The 18,692-nt window shown below is 35.0% G+C and overlaps 1 protein-coding gene across 2 annotated transcripts in view; it reads right to left on the bottom strand.

Moving 5' to 3' along the window:
• The window catches only part of SLC12A2 (solute carrier family 12 member 2), a 102,912-nt gene that overhangs the window by 37,599 nt on the left and 46,621 nt on the right, over positions 1–18,692 (bottom strand). For both annotated transcript variants that reach the window (XM_026507877.4, XM_044387366.3), the window contains exons 5-12: positions 15,924–16,063; positions 14,069–14,179; positions 12,089–12,197; positions 9,547–9,674; positions 9,365–9,449; positions 6,725–6,876; positions 1,192–1,299; positions 946–1,069 (exon numbers count right to left, since the gene is read on the bottom strand). In XM_026507877.4, the coding sequence (XP_026363662.1) occupies positions 946–1,069; positions 1,192–1,299; positions 6,725–6,876; positions 9,365–9,449; positions 9,547–9,674; positions 12,089–12,197; positions 14,069–14,179; positions 15,924–16,063 (957 nt within the window). The remainder of the gene's footprint in view (positions 1–945; positions 1,070–1,191; positions 1,300–6,724; positions 6,877–9,364; positions 9,450–9,546; positions 9,675–12,088; positions 12,198–14,068; positions 14,180–15,923; positions 16,064–18,692) is intronic.

The raw sequence follows: 18,692 nt of genomic DNA, 5'->3' as shown, positions 1-18,692 counted from the left end.
ATGACAGCCTAAGGAATATCCACCCTTCAGACTTAATGAAGACTTGTATTTTATCATACATACTTTGTATATTTTACTTCTCAAGAATCAAACCTTAGGTCCTCAGTTGGAAACCTTTATACCTCAACTCCTCCAAAGCTGGTATATTCTTTCCAATGATATTATATAGTTTTACTAAACACATATATAGTCCACAAGCAGGCAGTCCTATTTTGGGTATTTTAAAAGTTAGACAAATAATATCACACAATATTTATAATTCTGCAATTTGTTTTGGTAATTTATTATATTGCAGAGTCATTCATATAGATATATGAAAGTTAATTTTATTCATTTTTTTTACTCCTGAATATTATTCTGCAGTTTCATTCTTCTGTTAGTAGCTATTCATGTTGCTTCCATTTTTCACTACTATAATTAATGACACTGAAAACATCTTTGCATATGGCTCTTTGGGTATATATTCAAGTTTCTCTAGGGTAAATACTCCTAAAGAGAATTGCTGGATTGTGAGAAACTTTACTCAACATTGCTAACTTGTTCCCCCAAAGTAGCCTTAACAAATAGATATCTAGCAGTGTTACACGAGAGTGAGTTTCCACACATGGTGGTATCCTCAGACTTTCAATAAAAGCCCACTGTCATCTTCAGCAGTGGAAGAAGGGGGCTCTGAAATCCTTTCCCTTATGCTATTTTCTCATTTGTTTTAGGGACAAGAACCTAGAAGTTCCCTCTCATGAGGATTTAATAATGGTAATAATTTTAGCAAGTATGTACTGAGCACTATTATTTGCAGTATTTTCTATATATTCTTTTAATTGATCACAAAGAAACTTTGTTTACTAGGCAAAGTAAGGTTTTATTTATAATTTAATAATTCAATGTTTAGAGCTAATACTGTAAATACTCCAAAATCCATATTAGCACACCATTTATATGACTAACCAATTAAGATGAATCCAAGGGCAATTAAGAATGTTAAGATGTAGCCACGAAGAGGTTCATTATTTTTCCCATAACCTTTAGCAAACATCTGGAAAGCTGGGTAGATGTTGTCCTTACAAAGAGCCTAGTGAAGAAACATAAATATTAGTAGGAAATGTAACAGAATTAGATATACAGATTTATTACCATATGTATGTATTACTATAAACTCCCCTTCAATAAAGACTGTAATGTGAAAATACCTACCTGAAATATTTTGGGAGCACTCACAAGGGATGCTAATGCAGAAGAAAGAGTGGCTGAAAAGATACCAGCAGAAATTAATGGTGCAAATCCAGACACCATGCTCATTACCTTAAAAAAGGGAAAAAAATGGAAAATTAAGTCTTACAAACCACTTAAAAAAACCACAATACTATATATCTTTATTATGCTAATGAAGGAAACTAATATCAGGGAAATATGATAATAATGAACAGGAATAATAGTTATGTGCATTGTAAATTTCTGAAACAGATTTACCATGAGCCCTTACCTTCAATCTTCTTATTTGGTAAAATTTCAAAGATATACAATAGCAGAGAGAATAGCATAATGAACCAATCCCCACATCATTTGAGTCAAACCCCAGATACATCTTAATGCATAAATGTTTCAGTACGTTCCTCTGATGGGTAAAGCACTTTAAAAAACTCTAACTGCAAAGCCGCTGTCCCAGATTGAAAAGTAAGCAATTCCTTAACCTCACCAAATATCCTATTAGCATTCAAATTCCCCCAACCTGTCCATCTTTTCTTGCCTTTTTCAATAGTTTGTTTAAACCAGGATCCACAAAGGGACTACACCTTAAATTTGGTTGATATGTCTCTTAAGTCTTTTTCAATCCACAGGCTCACTGTTGGTTTCCTCTACATTTTATTATTTTTAGGTCATTGTCCTGTAGAAGCCTCACACCCTGGACTCTGCTGACTGCACCTCCGGCTTGTGTTATTTAACCTGCTGCTCTCACCTTTGTATTTCTAATCAACTGATAGACCCCGACAGGTGATCAGACTGAAGTACAAACTTATTGGCAGGAATATTTCAAGATGGTACAATACACTTCTTGTCAGGTAGGTTCTTTCTTTCTGGGTTTTTTTTTTTTCTTTTTTGACATTAAGGTAGTAGATTGGTACTGTGGTTATGTTTTTTCTTTTTAAAAAGAGATCTTAAATATTAAAGCTAAATGTGGAAATATTTCTACCTGAAAGGATCTAAGTCTATGATTGGTCTTTAAATAATCTGGGAAGTAGGAAGTTGTAAATAAAACAAAGTCAACCAAGCACTGGTGATTGGTAAAGCTGGAAAATGTATGTTAAATTTCACTGCATTCTCAATCTTCATACATGTTCAAACATTTCCCTAATGAAGTTTTAAAAAAATGGACTGATCACTTAGATCATGAGAAGACAACCAGAAAAATCCAAACTGAGGGGCAAAATTCAAAGTAACTTGCTCGAATTCTTTAAAATATCAATGTCGTGGAAGATTAAAACAGGCAAGCTGGAAAGTCCTAGATTAAAGGATTTTTAAATAACATAATAACTAAATGCCATGCATGACCTAGATTGCATCTGGATTTAAGAAAAATAGCTGTAAGGGACATTACTGAAACAAGTGGGGAAAATGAAGATGGAATATACATTTAGATAACAGTATTTTGTCAACATTAAATTGCTTAAGCGGGATAACTACACTGTGCTCATGTAGACTATCTCAAAAACTTCAAACTGACGGACATTTTATGATGTGTTTAATTCGTTCTCATATGGTTGAGGAGAAAAAGACTATACATATATACAAAGATAAAGCAATGGGGTAAAATACAAACAACTAGTAAATTTAAGTGAAGGGACAGGTATACAGGTATTCACTGCACTGTTCCTTTATATTTTTGAAAACTGTGAAAAAATAAAATTGAGGTGGAAAAGATGGTGGATTCAGGTACTGTCAACTTGACCCATCACTATAAATTTCACCAGTAGTGAACAGTGACCATCACCTAAATTCATTACTTCTTTAGGAGAGATTTACTTTTCATATACATATAATATATATACACACACACACATATATACACATATAGTATATATATATACATTAATATATATATATATGTGTGTATGTGTGTGTGTGTATATATATATATGTATATATAAAGATTACTTATTTGAAAGAGAGAGCACCAAGTGGGGGGAAGGGCAGCGGGAGAGGGAGAAAGAGAACATTAAGCAGCCTCCCTGCCCAGCTTGGAGCCCTATGCAGGGCTCCATTTCACGACCCTGAGATCATGACCTGAGCCAAAATCAAGAGGTGGAAGCTTAACTGACTAAGCTACCCAGGCAGCCCTGCTTTTCATTTATACTGACCAAGACCATGTGCCAACTGACACCAAGGAGATAAGGAAATTGGGTTTAAGGTGTTAGTGATTATTTTACACTTGACTGTAATTTGATACTTTAAACCAGATGTAAAGTTCACTATAGGCACAGTCCCTGGCCATGATGCATTAATCTGGTTACCAGTGTACATAATTCCACCTTGTTCCATTTAATATCTCCCCCTGTATCTTTCAAAAGACTCAGTGTTAATAATGAAGAATACATTAAAGGGTGTTAATCAACATTAGCACTGTCCTCTCTAAGCATTTCAAGGGGAAAAAAAAATCTTGAAAAGATGATTTTCTATTCAACCCTTTAGTAACAATGTGGTTAGGTATATGCCATGTGTTTTTCACAATCACTGTGTTTCACAGCTGTTTATACCAGATTAGCATTGCCAATCCTGTCTATAGGGAAGGAGATTAGAAAGGACACATAAGATGGACCAAGATAAAAATGAGCGGACTGGATTTCAGCTATATATACTTATCAAACACAAAATTCTGTGCCTGTCTATAATGACCTCAAAGATAAGGGCAAAGACAGGAGATAAATGAAGAGAGAAAGCAAGGAACAGAGAACATGACACATTGCTGGATTAAGGCAAACAGACACGACAAGCATTGTATGTACCCATAACCTTCCATCTGTCAAGTTTTGAGGAAAAAGTACATTTTCTCTTCTTCCATCATCTCTGAACTAAATAATGCTCTACGCTTAGCATCTCTAAACAGTATGCTTCTAGAAATTTGCCAAGTTTCTTGTTTTCTAGTTATATATTTACTCAATAACTTCTGCATTTCCCACCATGTAGCGATAAAATATGAGTAGCAAGGACAATGATAATAAATGTAAATAATGGTAACACCAGTGTTGTCCAGAATACAGAGTGGAAACAAAGAGAACAAAAACAGGTCTTCTCTCTTAGTAAGGGGGAAAAAGACAAAAGTCCAACAAAAGGTAGAATAGTGGCAAGTAAAATGAATAGTAAGATTCTGTATGGGTGTTTGTGTGTGTGTTCAGGACTTGTGGTGTAAGAAAATCTTCATGGAACTGGGTCTCCTTTAAAGCAGGCAGATTTGGACAAAAGTAAAGAAAAAAGCAGGTGCATTCCCAGCAGAGTAAAGCACCAAATCAAAACAAAACAAGCCCAAGAGAGTAGGGTAAGCATGTATGCACGTGTATGTACAAACATGCAACCACTGGAGTTCAGTGTGGATAGAAGGCAGTGGGGTGTAAGTCTGGGTATGAAGGATTTTGACTGACAGAGCAAACAGGTTCACAATATCTATTAAGCAATGGTGGGTTAAAGGTTTCAGAGGACACGAAAATGTACAACTATATTCAGAAACATTAAGACTATATATGTAAAATTAAAAATTTAAGACAAGTAAGGTGACCAAGATCCCTTTTCCTCCTGAGTATGAAAAGTCCGTTACATGCAAAACAGTGTGATCAAGTATGGCTTTATATAGATTTCGATATCAGACTCTAAATTACAGGCTCCTCAGATATGCTCTATACACCATTCTTCATCAAATGACAAGCAATTTGTATTTTTACAGTATTTTTTCCATTTAATCTTACTTTAGAAAGCATTTAAAAAATTTTTTAAAAATTTATTTAGCTTTATTAGAAAAGCAGCTTTATGTAAACTAAACTTTAATGAGTCCACACCGGACTTGATGAAGACAACACACTTTTGTATTTTAAGGTAACAACAAAGAAATCTGATTGGCATTTTCAGTCACTGGGCAGAGATCAACATTTGCGCATTTCATACACAATATCAATGTCAGAACGGCCTGAATCATTAGCTGGATATGAATACTTTCTTTCATTCCTAAGACTATGCCTAGTCTTGTGACTAGAACAAACAAACTTCTATTACATAATTGGGCTCAATATTTATAACCACTGAAAATGCAGTCAATTGCTTAAAAGAGAAAATTTACAAAAAGGCATTAAAAATTTAAGTCACAAATTTTATTACAAAATTTAAGTATTCTACATAAAATGTATATTGTTCTAGAATACAGTAAACTCTCAATTATTCTGTTTATGTTTACACTAAACTGTAAAAACACTAGAATCAAAATTTTTAGTTTTCACTTTGAATTAGTATAATCCTCTCCGTAAAAACCCATAAATGTTACAAAAATTTCATTTCGGTTTCAGAACCTTAGAGAGGTAATAATAAAAAGGAGAAAGATTGATATTCTCTAACTATTGGACAAGTAGTATTATCTTTTACATAGCTCATATGTTCTAAAAGGTCACAAACTTTCAAGCGTCCATTAAGAATTTAATTCTATTGTTCAATGGGAGTTTAGCACAGCATGACTACATGGCCTTATCTAACTATTAACACAATTGATACTCACCAATATTTTTTTAAAAGGGAAGTTATAATATAAAGCAATTATGAAGACACCTCAAATTAGAAAACTGAATTCATTTCATTGAGTACTGAACTCATTTAAAAAACTTAAGGGGTGGCCTGGCGGGTTCAATTGGTGGAACATGCAACTCTGGACCTCGGGGTTGTGAGTTCAAGCCCCACACTGGGTGTGGAGATTACTTGAAAGAAAATCTGTAAAAAAATAATACTCCAAATAAAAATGAAATACTTAGGTATAAATCTAACAAAACACGTCGAGTACTTGTATTCTGAAAACTACACAATGCTGATGAAAGAAACCAAAGAAGATCTAAATAAACAGAGAAACATACTGAGTTCATGGCCTGGAACACTCAATAAAGTGAACATGTCAATTCTCCCCAAATTGATACACAAGTTTAATATGTTCCTATCAAAATCCTAGCAGGACTTTTTGTAGATAAACATTATTCTGAAATGTACATAAAAAAGCAAAAGGAACTAAAATAGCTGAAACAATTCTGAAAAAGGATAAAGTGGGAGGAATCAATCTACTTGACTTCAAGACCTATCACGTAACTACTCTAAACAAGAATGGATGATACTGGTGGACTGATAGATGGAAATGCCAAAAGAATGGATCAGAGAATCCAGAAATAGACCCAACAAATATGACCACGTGTGAGATGCTTCCTTGCTTTCTGAAGCTATACACTATGTATATATACTATATATTATACCCGATCGTAAAAGTGTTACCTTCGGGAGCCCTTTCGCTCTTGAACAGCTTCAGATTTTACCCTTTCAATATTTATCTATTTACCCAATTATTTATCTACAGACTTTCCAAACAGCTATCTGGGTAAAAAGTAACAATGGTCCTCCCTTCTAAGTGAGTGCTGTACTCTGAATGCTCAGATTTGACGGCAGTCTGACCCCTAGATATACAATGTCGGTATAACATAAACATGAGGCTCACCTGGAAATTGTTCATTAGGCCGTAGTAACAAGGATTGCTTTCACAAGATGAAAAGTCAAAGTTTAACTTGCAGGCTGCAGAAGTACAGTTTGTTAGCTCTGTTACAATAGTGTCATTAACGTTCCCAGTGGCATCTCGAACAACACAAGAACCTGAAGGACAAGGGACAATAAGAACAAGTAATACAACTAAAATTTATATTCATTTCAAAATTACATATATCTATAAAGGAATTTATGGTACTGACTGAAAATGAACTAGTTAACAGTATTTACATTTTTAGCATTTACATACAGCATTTACAGTTTAAATAGATTTACCTTAAACAGAATTGGAAAAGCATCATGGTCCCCAATACTTAAGTAGTGAAACAAAATCTTACAAAGACTAGTATTTCACACAAGCATACTTAAAAGCCCCACACATATAGTTGGGGAAAATGGTCATGAGCAAAACTATTTGGTCAAGCAAATATAAAAACACTGTGTGGAAGAGTTCCAAATGGTAGAAATGTTTTCCCATACTCCAAGTATTTTATATGTGAAACATGCCAAAGATCAGAATTCCGGTAATGTCAATCTTCTGTGAAGGGAAACAGTTTGAACATTAATGAATTATAATTCTTTTTAAGCCTTTGGCTCAAGTAAGTCTATCCTGATAATAAGACAGTGCGTGATATCTGAGATTTGCTTAAAAATAACCATTGGGGCAGAAGGAATGAATACAGGTGAAACAAGATTAATCATATACTGTTACTTCTATAACTTTGTTGAAAGTAAGTGATGGTTCATTAGAAAAAGCACTCTACTTTGGTGCGAAATTGAAAACTTCCATACTATGACATTTAAAAAGTTTTCTTGGAAAAAAGCACTTCATCATTTGGAACAACATATGATGTGCAACTTTTCGTAAGTAGCATTCCTTAGACGTTTGAAGCACTTCTACAGTCCTGTCTCACCCTATAGGAGGTAAAAATTATAAACCTTGCAGCCAAAAGTGAACAACAAATAGAAAATTAAGTTTGCAACAAGGCAGAATATTTTAATGACTAGACAGACTGTATCAAATTCTTTTCTTCAAAAATTTCTTCATCTAACTCTCGGAGCAGTGTTTGCAAAACCATGTATCCTTAAAGGTACTTGTGAAACCAACTGGGGTGAGGGGAGAAAAGAGCGCTGTCTATCCTACAGCAGCTATGCTTTTATGTGTTTCCTACTCTGATGTTCTACATCGCAGGCGATGGGGAGAAAAAGGTTCCCTTACTCTGAACCAATTACACATCCACGGCTGTAGACACTGACCCTGCTGCTGAGTGTTCGGGAGGAAGGGCTACTCCTATTGCTCCAAGGGCCAATATGGACAGAATGAAATAAGTGTGATGGCTCACAGTCAGAGAGACAGATACAAACAGAAAACATTTGGTGTGACTAATTATTTTCCAATTTGAAACATAATCAGTTATATCATTCTGTAAATTAAAACTAAATTTTCTTGAGCCAGAAACTTTTAGGGGAACACAAAAATATTTTTGCTAAGCTTATATATATATAGAAGTTTTGCCTGTGTGCGTGCGTGCGTGCGTGTGTGTGTGTCTGTGTGTGTGTCTGTGTGTATAGGCTCAGGTCATGATCTCAGGGTCCTGGGATCCAGTCCCACTTTGGGCTCCCACTCAACGAGGAGCCTGCTTCTCCCTCTCCCTGTCCCTCCCCCTGCTCATGCTCTCTCTCCCTCTCTTGCTCACTTTCTCTCTCTCAAATAAAATCTTTAAAAAAATTATCTGTCACATCAGTCACTGCATGTAAATTATATGTAAATCAATACTTACTTTTTCTTGGGAATGTTTCAGCCAAAAAAAAAAAAAAAAAAAAAAAAACAACTACTAAGAGTCTTTAAAGAATTCACTAAAAAACAAAATAAAATCCCTCTTTGCCAGGACACAATTCTTGAAATCAAATGTCAGTCATCTCTGGTAGGGAATCTCTACGCTTTCACTCCTTCATGTATACAACAGTGATTTAGAGACTGCTTGACCACTTAAGTCCTTTCTAGTTCATTTAAAATGCTATGATTTCATGAATGCAGGAAAAGGCTGAAAACCAGGTTCCTTCAATTTATTAAGACTTCAGTAACACTTTTCACTCAATATAAAATGTCACGTCTACCAAAATCAGTTTTTTTGGTAAAAAAATGCCAAGCTTTGCTTAAATGTCTTCAAACGATCTTCATATGTAGTAAGGTTAGCATGCAAATATAAAATAACCACCATAAATAAAAATATTAAAAATTTTATGAAGATCACAGAGTAAAATGCATTTACTTCTACTATATGAATTATATTTTCTATAAATTATATCTAAGTCAAATTTAAGAGTTTGCAAAGAAGACTTTACATAATTTTTAATTTACTTTAATTCATAAAGATCCTAGATGAAAAAACAATAGGGCATCTGGGGGTTTAGGTAGTATCTGTAAAATCACTACTAGCTTACTTAAAACTCTTTCTGAATTAAAATATGCAACTCTTAATCTTTTTATTGAAATATTTCTGAAATCAAAAGTTAAAAATATAGTATCATGGAAATAAATATTTAAAGTATATACATCGTGAAATTTCTGAAAGAGAAATATAAGGCTATTTACCTACGGATACTGCAATTCCTATGTAAACCACTGTAGTAATTAAAATGGCTAAGAGTGTTCCTTTGGGTATGGCTGACTGAGGATCCTAGAAGAGAAGAAAAAAATTTTAAGTCTACCTTTAAAAATAAATATATGTATACCATTTTTTACACAAAGTTGATATAGTACTTTGCAATACTTACTGCAAGATCACCTGAGATATTTGCTCCAGCAAGAATACCAGTTGCAGCAGGAAAAAAGATGGCAAATACAGAAAAGAAAGTCTCTTCTTCTCGAAAATCCGGTCCAAAGTTCTCGTTAAATATTTCAGCTGTGCAGAACAAAATATCTTTGGTAATTAATGGAAAGCAGATTAGACCATTATAATTTAGGTCATATGTGAGTGTTATGTGTGTTTGATCCCTAGCTTTTCTTCAGTTCAAGTAACTGGTAAACTACTGACTACTTCCTAGTGGAAGCATGGCATTGTCTGTTTTCATATATGAGGGAACAGTTTATAATCTAAATGATGATTTGACCTGGGTCATGCCTACTATTTTGTATACCTTATTAATTATGTTTCAAGCACCTCTAACTTGATTGTTATCACTAGTACAAATATCAGTCAAAGTGTGGATAAACTTCTCAATGTCTGGGGTCAGTCAAGGAAGCAGGAAAGGAGGTAGGAAAATAAAAAACATCATACTAATCTGGAACCATTTTTTTTTTTCTTACATCCAACTTACATACTACCTGTACAGTTCTCTATTTCCTTGTGGTGACGTGCTTAATTTTTGATGCTGAATTATTCATCAGGCTTCCATATAATTTTAGCTAAGGCAAACTAGGTAAAGTCCCCTTCCATTTTAACAATAATGAAAGCTTCAACTAGTCCTATTGTTTCCATCTAATCTGATGGGCCCTGATACTGAAACAACCAGTTAACTGTCATTTATCCATCCATCCATCCATCCATCCATCCATCCATCCATCGATCCCCTGAACAACTACCATGCACCAGGTCTTCTACTGGAGCCATTAAGTATTTCACTACCTTAGTAAAATGAATGAGAAGGCAGCAAAGCAATACCAACCACCAAAAAAGAAAAGTCACATTCTGAAGTCTATTTAGATTTATTTACTTCAGACTGAGAAAAACCCAGATATGCTACTTATACAATATTTATGACTAAACTAGATAACCATGCAAACACTTTTATAAGGTACCAGGGATCTGGGGGGGGGGGGAAGGAAATGAAAAATGTGGTTTAGCAGATATTTGCAGCTATTTTTAAATCACCTGAAGTCACAAACAGAAAATATACAATTACTAGGAATATTTTTAGAAATAATCATCCCCTATAATTTTTAACACTTCTTTTAGAAATTAAGTTGCAAAAAGAAATGTTCAAAAAAAGTTATAACATAGAAAAATTTAAGTTGTAAGGAGAAGAAATGTCACAAATATAATTTATGAAAGCATAAAATATAAAAAAATATCTACTTAAGTGATGCTATTAACTTTCACTTCTGGCATGCCTAGCAAACACCTCTTCCCCCAATCCAAAAAATCAGAGATTTAAAGTGCAGTTTAGAAGTAGGTATGAGCACTTGTAATAAGAACAGATATCACACTATCAACCCAGGACCAGCAGGCACAAATACTGGGTGAGTGTCACTGGTTAAGGTATAAACCTTGAAACAATTCCTGTCAGAAAACTAAACTACCCATGCAGCAAGTCAGTGTCTGAGAGAAGCCAAACCAGTGCTACTCACAAATGATCAAGGACTGTATGTTGTTAACTGTGAGCAAGAAGATTAGGAAGCTTACACCAGAATGTAAACCAACTAGGTCTCTAGGATCCACAGTTCAGGTCAGCTGATTTTTTTCCCCCCAGTAAGACTTGGTGAAGGAAGAAGTGCACTGATGTACATTCTGTATCTTTTCACAGATCTGTATGAGTAGCTCTGGGCTGAACAACTGGGGAATACCGCAGGTAGGCCTCTTCCTCTCGGGCTGCAAGGAGATTCTTGAGTTGTTTTTTGTCACCTGAAGACACATCTGTTAGCCTAAGTGGTACACCTCTCTGATGCTAATGCAAGAGTTCTTCCTGCTGCATTTCGCCCTGTGCAGATACAGGTGCAGAGTGGTTCCATGAGATGGGAAGCGGGGGATGGTGATGGGGGCGCAGATACAGATACAGACTTAAGGAAGTAACAAATGACAAGTAAATTTCACCAGCAGGGACAATCAGAGGCAGAATGAAAAAGGTCACAAAGATGAAAACTGTGGAAAATCCTCACAATGTATAATGCAAACTATAGAAAAACTGAAGTTGCCATTATACCATGAGTATTTCCTTCACAGGTATAGGTACTTTTACTGTTGTGTTGAAATACAACTAAAAGAATGGAAAAACCATGTGAGCATAAAAGTCACCATTTCGATTACAAATTCCCAAAATAACAGAGAACAAGGGCACGTTTCTTCAGGAGCACTGATTTTTCTACATTCTATCACCTTTTGAGGCTAAGAATGAAAAACAGAAGATGTAAATAAAAGTGGTATTTTATTCTGACCGTAACATACATAAAGGAAACAATACTAAATTGGATGGTCAATTAGTGTGAGTCATTCCGCCAAAATCAATTATATTACAAATTATCTACAATGTACTAACTTTGTTTACTAATAAAATGCTACAACACGCACCTTTAAAAAGAGAGTCTATCTTTTTTACTTACATTTATAACCAAAGAAACCTTTGGGCTTCTTGCTGTCCAATGGGATAAATGTTCCTATGACGAAATCAGCAATAGCAAGTAGTAGAATCACCAAAAGAACAATCTGAGCCTGGAATTTTAAACATGAAAAACCAAAATCAGCTCTCTCATGTCTCTACACTGATTCAGTTTCACTACCGTATAACTTCTGTGACTGAAGGGATTTGTCTTGTTTTCCCAGTGCCTCAAAAAATCAAAAAGCTTTTTGAGGTGCTCAATAAACTTACACTACATGAGCAACCTTTAAAGAACTATCCTAAAATGTTCAATAGACTGGGGAAAAAACGGATAGCCTAAGTAAGGATATTGCCAGATATTTCTGAAATGACTTAAAGATGTGCATGCCATCCCACAAATCACAAAGCACTATAAATTCCACAACACCGTAGGCTTTTCAACCTTTATCATTATTTACTGCCCCCCTCCAATGGAAGTACCATCTTGACATGGGGAACGTATTTGCTACAAACAAAAGTTTTACACCAAGTTCAAACACAATGTTGAATGTCTGACAGCCACAGGAAAAGAAGAATAAGTACAGAAAGAAGACAATATCCAGGTGGAGGATTAAAGTAGCAATGGGACTGGAAGAAACAATCTATGAGAACTACCATCTCTCCTCCTGCTCCCTTTTTGTTTTGTTTTAGTGAGATGTAACTGACATGTAACAATCTATCAGTTTCTGATGTACCACACAATTCAATATTTATACACATGTAATTGTAAAGTGATCACTACAATAAGTCTAGTTAATATCCATGACCATACATCGTTTAAAAATTGTTTTTTTTTGTGATGAGAACTTTTAAGATCTACTCTTTTAAAAAAGCAACTTTCAAATATGCAATACAGTATTAACTATAGTCACCATGCTGTACATTACATCCCTGTGACATTTATTTGATAACTGCAATTTTATACATTTGACTCCCTTCACTGTTTTGCCCCCTTCCCCCACCTCTCCTCCTCCACTCTTCACCTTGCAATACAATTAGGCAGATACTCATGAAAACCTGTGCCATCCATCGGAATAAAAACTGCTTAAATGCTAATCCTGTCCCAGGTAGTATGAAATTCTATTCTCTTCAGTCAAGTCAAATGTTTAAAAGTGTAAGTAAATGATTTAATTGTATGCTAATTATATACTAATGACTTAAAAAACAACCTTGGCAAAAATATTCTTTCCAACTTTCCTAATTTTTGATCTGGTAAATATTATCATGGTTCATATATAGCAGAAATATGTGCTCTTACATGATTTATAAAAGGAAACATGAAGACCCCTAGAAGGACTTGGACACCCTCAGCAGGATCTTTCTGGATATGCATTAGTCAGGAAAACAGAGCTGTACTGAGGAATATTCTCTCAAAGACACAGCAACAAGGCCGGGTGCTCTGCCTACAGGTTAACATGTGACTTCAGCAATTTTCCCCAGAAACACTGGCCCTGGCTTTGGTAGCCATGATTTCTGAGACTTCAAGAGCAAGGAGCAAGATGAGCTTCTGTTATCTCTTAGGGGCAATAAACGTCAATAGCTTGACGTTTATTGCCCCTGTGTTTATTTTAGAAATTGAAGTGTTAACTGAATTACAAAACCCAGAGTTTAATTTGGGCTACCTAACATATTGACCTGAGTGATTCTAAATAACTTAAATCAAGATTAAGGGAGGGGAGGGGAAAGGATGGGAAGGGAGAGGGGGCAGGAAGTTTGAAGTTAGAAAGTACTGTGTTTAAGTGGATGCTAGACTGACAGTTATCTCCACACATTCCTTGCCTTGTCAGATAGAAAATATATGATAAATAAACTTCTCTGAAAATGGCCACTTAAGGAATCTTCGAAATCTAAAAATATTACCACACTTTAGAGTGGTCCCTAAACAAAAGCTTTAAAAGTTCATATGTTAAATATGTACAGATAGTCCAATGAGTCCATTACTTACTTTTGCTTCCCACTCCATTCCAGCCACTGAGATACCTAAAAGGATCACCACCGTAATGGCTCCAATAATACGGATATCATTGATTTCATCTATCATAAGTATGGAATGTTCCTAGAAAAACAGAATTATAAATGTAATGAACAATTTTAGCTATTCGGATAAACTCTTTAACTGTTTTGGAAACATTACAGAGACATCAGAATTTCTTACACGAAGAAGTGGAATAAATGCCAATGTAAGGAACGAATAGGGAGGCTAAGAAAAAGGAATAAATAACTACGTACTATTGAGGCACTATTCAAGAAACTCAAGACATCAAACCTATAATCTAATAATGCTATATTCAATTACAGACTCAATAAATCAAAAATGAAATCGCTAACAAGCAAATAAAAATCATAATATGCCTAAGCAGGACTCGCAGTATTTTTTTAAAGCAATATATTTCATATTACTGTGATTAGCCAATTCAAGTTTTTAATGGTCTTTTATGTTGCGTAAGAAAAAGAGATGAATACACGTTCATGCAGTTGTCCAAAAACACACACTGTTCCCACTCTAACAAGCACAAATATTTGTGGTTTAATATCAGTGACATTAAAAACATGCTAAATTAAATATCAAAAGAATATTAACTCTTAATAGTTATACTTTTGCTTTCTTACAGCCCTTGCTTTTCCCCATCCCTTAGGCATATCCAGAGGTCAATGCCAACATAAGTGCCAGTCCCTCTCTGACCCTACGTCTCCTAATGGATGGCATACGACCACAGAAGAAGAGTTACAACCTAAGCTAGGGTGAACAGCTACAGGGGTCTCTCAGGTCTGCTTTCAGTTAATAACGCTGAATCCTATTTCATTTCTACTGCTTTAACTACACACATCCCAATGACTCTTTTCAAACAAATCCTCTTCTAAACTCCAGAGCAGTATTATCGACTACTTCCTGGCCAGCTCTATTTGGATATACCTCTGGTTCTTCCAATCAGACATCCTAAACTACACTGTCCTGTGCTGCTATTTCACAGTGAATGCCATTACCCTCCACTTAAACCTCCAACTCAGAAATCTATTTATATATAAACCTATACACTATCTCTCTATATGTACATCTATATATAAACCTGAAATCCTCCTTTCTCTTTCTCTAATTTCCCATATCCCAGTAATCATCAAGTCCACTCATTTAACGTTTTAAGAATCTCTCCAGTTCACCCATACATCTTCCAGCCACACTGGTCATTGTTTGAATGTATGCCAACATCCCTTTCCCAGGATAGCTACAACTTTCTAAATGGTCTCCCTCTCCACCTGTGATCCCTCGGATCCATGCTCTATACTGTGGTCAGGTGTTTCTTCAAGCCCCAATCTGATCATGATCCAGCCCCTAACTCCAACTGAGATTAAGACCCCAATTTAACAGCAAACAATACCTTTCTGATTTGACCCTTTCTTCCCTCTCTAGTCTTAAATTTCTATCTTGTGCTCCAATCGCATAGAAATATTTACAGAATTTCTTTAAAAACACACCATACTCTACCCCTTCCAGGCCTTTGTTTCCTTTTCTCCCCACTCCCTTCACAGCACACCCCACCTCTCCCACTTGCTTGCTAACACCTAGATCCCCCTCCTGGGTGGGAGTAAGTTAAGTGATTATCCTTTGTGTTGCCAAGGTCTCCTACAACCACCTACTTCTGAAAATGTATCATCATTACTTTCTTTGTCTATCTTCTACACTAAACTTCTTGAAGGACATGTTTTGTGTCCATCACTGCTTTCCTAGGATCCAATACAGGGAGTGGCACCTAAGCCCTCAATAAAGATTTGGGAAACCAATGTCTAGGAGCGGAAATTACCTTAAGCAACTCCACCACAGTTTCTGCAAATCCAACTACGTACATAGCAACTGCAACAGCATTGGCAAAAGCGAAGATCAGTCCAATTGCACCACCAAATTCTGGCCCTAGACTTCTAGATATTAAATAATATGCTCCTCCTAAAGGAAAGGAAAAAAAAAACCAAAAATACTCAAGTTAGGAATTTAAATGTCAAACAATCCTTTTAATTACACAAAAGAGTTCAGAAAGCACATGCCTCCAGTAAGCACAACTGTCAAATTAATAAGCAAGTGGGTGAGCATATTTTCAAGAAGAAACATCCCCAAAGAATTCTTTACAACCCACTTCATTCATTAACAGTTCTCAACACCCTGAGAATTCACCCCGTATCAAATATAAAATATCCGGTTTTTAAAATCCCTATTCCCTCTTCTAAAGCTTAGAACTAGAATGGACAAAAGTCGCCTGCTCATATTCATAGATACCAATATCATCTCCTAATGGTTTTAATCTTAATGTAACTTTTAAAATCACAGTTGAGATAATTTCAATAACCTAAATTGGTATGGTAATTTGTGGGTAACATGAATACTAAAACTCAAAAAAATTTCCCAAGAAATTGCAAAGAACAGCGAGCATAAGATGGTATCCTAAATAGATACAATTAATATTTTAATAAATCCTGCCTAAATGCAACAGTCAACAAGGACATTAAATGAACTATCACGAAACAAGTATTTTTCTAACTTAAATATTAATCAGTATTATGATTTTCAGTCAATCTAATGCTTACTTGGAATCTCTTAGAATTCTCTTAAAATTCTAATTTATTTCTGGCCTCTGAGTAATAATCAAACTTAGTTTTAATAATAATGAAGTTACATGAAATTGTATACATTTTTTTTAAGATACTGACGAATTGTTTAATTCTTAAGACCATGTGATGAGGGACAGCTAAATGTCTCAGTCAGTTAAGCGTTTGCCTTCAGCTCAGGTCATGATCCCAGGGTCTTGGGATTGAGCCTCACATTAAGCTCCCTGCTCAGTGGGAGCCTGCTTCTCCCTCTACCTGCTGTTGCTCCCGCCTGTGTTTTTTTTTCTCTCTCTCACTGTCTCTAACAAATAAATAAATAAAGTCTTAAAAAAAAAAAAAAGACCATATAATGAAATGCCATTTAACAGCTTGGTATTTCTCCTGTTCCCCTAGTATAATGAAGACATATACAACAAAAAATCCTATATTTCAATAAAGTACTAAGTGTGCAAACTTCATTTTGGAAATACTCTAGTACATTTTATACTTACTTCTATCAACTATCTAAAAATATTCTACACTTTAAATCCATCCACCCAAAAATTCCTTAGTTACTTATTTCACCAATTAATAATTTCAACCACCTTGGAAATCCTCAAGAAAAAAATGCAACCTGATCATTTGATATGATTGGTCTTATGGTTTTTAATCAGATGAAATGGCTTAGGAATTTCCCAGATATATTTTTGAACACTGAAAAATTCTAATGGACTTATATAAGGACAAATTTTTTATATCAAATAAAGATCTTCACATAAGACATTAAATCCATTATAATTAATCACAAGGAAAATCCCTGGAATACTCTGATATCAAGACTATATTTAACGTATATATTCACAAAATTGATTTAAACTATTTCATTTAATGTCAATACCCACAACGAATTACATATTTTTTATCCTGACTTCACAGATGAGAAAATTAGGTCACTATGAAAGGTTAAGTGAAATCCGGATAGAGCCTTGGCATCTGGCTCCCCGCTCAGTGGGGAGTCTGCTTCTCCCTCTGACCCTTCCCCTCTGCTCCTGTGCTCTGGCTTGCTCTCTCTCTCAAATAAATAAATAAAATCTTAAAAAAAAAAAAAAAAAAGAAATCTTTCAATGACTCATGTTTCAACAATTGACAATATAAACTTGAGAATGAGGGGTGCCTGCATGGCTCAGTCAGTTAAGCGTCTGACAGACTTTGGCTCAGTCATGATCTCAGGGTCCTGGGATCTAACCCAAGTTAGGCTCCCTGCAGTGGGGAGTCCACTTCCCCCTCTCCCCTGCTCTTCCCCCCACTCACGCTCACTCGCTCTCTCAAATAAATAAATAAAAACTTAAAAAAAAAACAACTTGAGAATGCGAAACATCACCAATAGAACCTATAAAAACGAAGAATTCATTCATGATGTGCTTTAGTTTTGATTTCAAGTCTTTTTATTACTAAGAAGAAAATATATATATCTTAAGGTGCATTTAATATGGCAAAACATAACGGGAAGGGGAAATTCACCTTGGGAATGATGAATATAAGTAGGCAAATTCTGACATTTCAGAACTATTTTTAAATCTTCTACACTTTAAAATACCTAAACCTGAAAGCCTCACACCTAGTTTTGTTATTTTTTAAAAGATTTGTATTTTTTTCCAATAAAGAGTGCATGGATAATAAATCTAAGAGTATCTGCTAATCTCACTACACTTTTGATGGAAAGCAAACATTTTCTGCCTTGTTTCACTTCTACTCCTGCTTCCTAGAGGCAATCAGTTTTAAAAGCAGTTTTCCTTTTTTTTTTTTTTTTTTTTTGATTTTCATCAAAATCAAAAGATAGTATTAAACACCTACCACTTGGAGAGACCGGTCCGGTATTTTTACCAACAAGCATAAAGTAGGTATTTATCTTGAATATAAAATTTCTATTTTGCTAAAAAATTACATTTTACTTAATTCTAGCTAAATACTATTCTCATTTCCATTTTACATAT

The sequence above is a fragment of the Ursus arctos genome, unplaced genomic scaffold, assembly GCF_023065955.2.
Source record: "Ursus arctos isolate Adak ecotype North America unplaced genomic scaffold, UrsArc2.0 scaffold_5, whole genome shotgun sequence".
In the NCBI taxonomy this organism is placed as follows: Eukaryota; Metazoa; Chordata; class Mammalia; order Carnivora; family Ursidae; genus Ursus; species Ursus arctos.
This window is presented reverse-complemented; position numbering and strand designations above follow the sequence as displayed.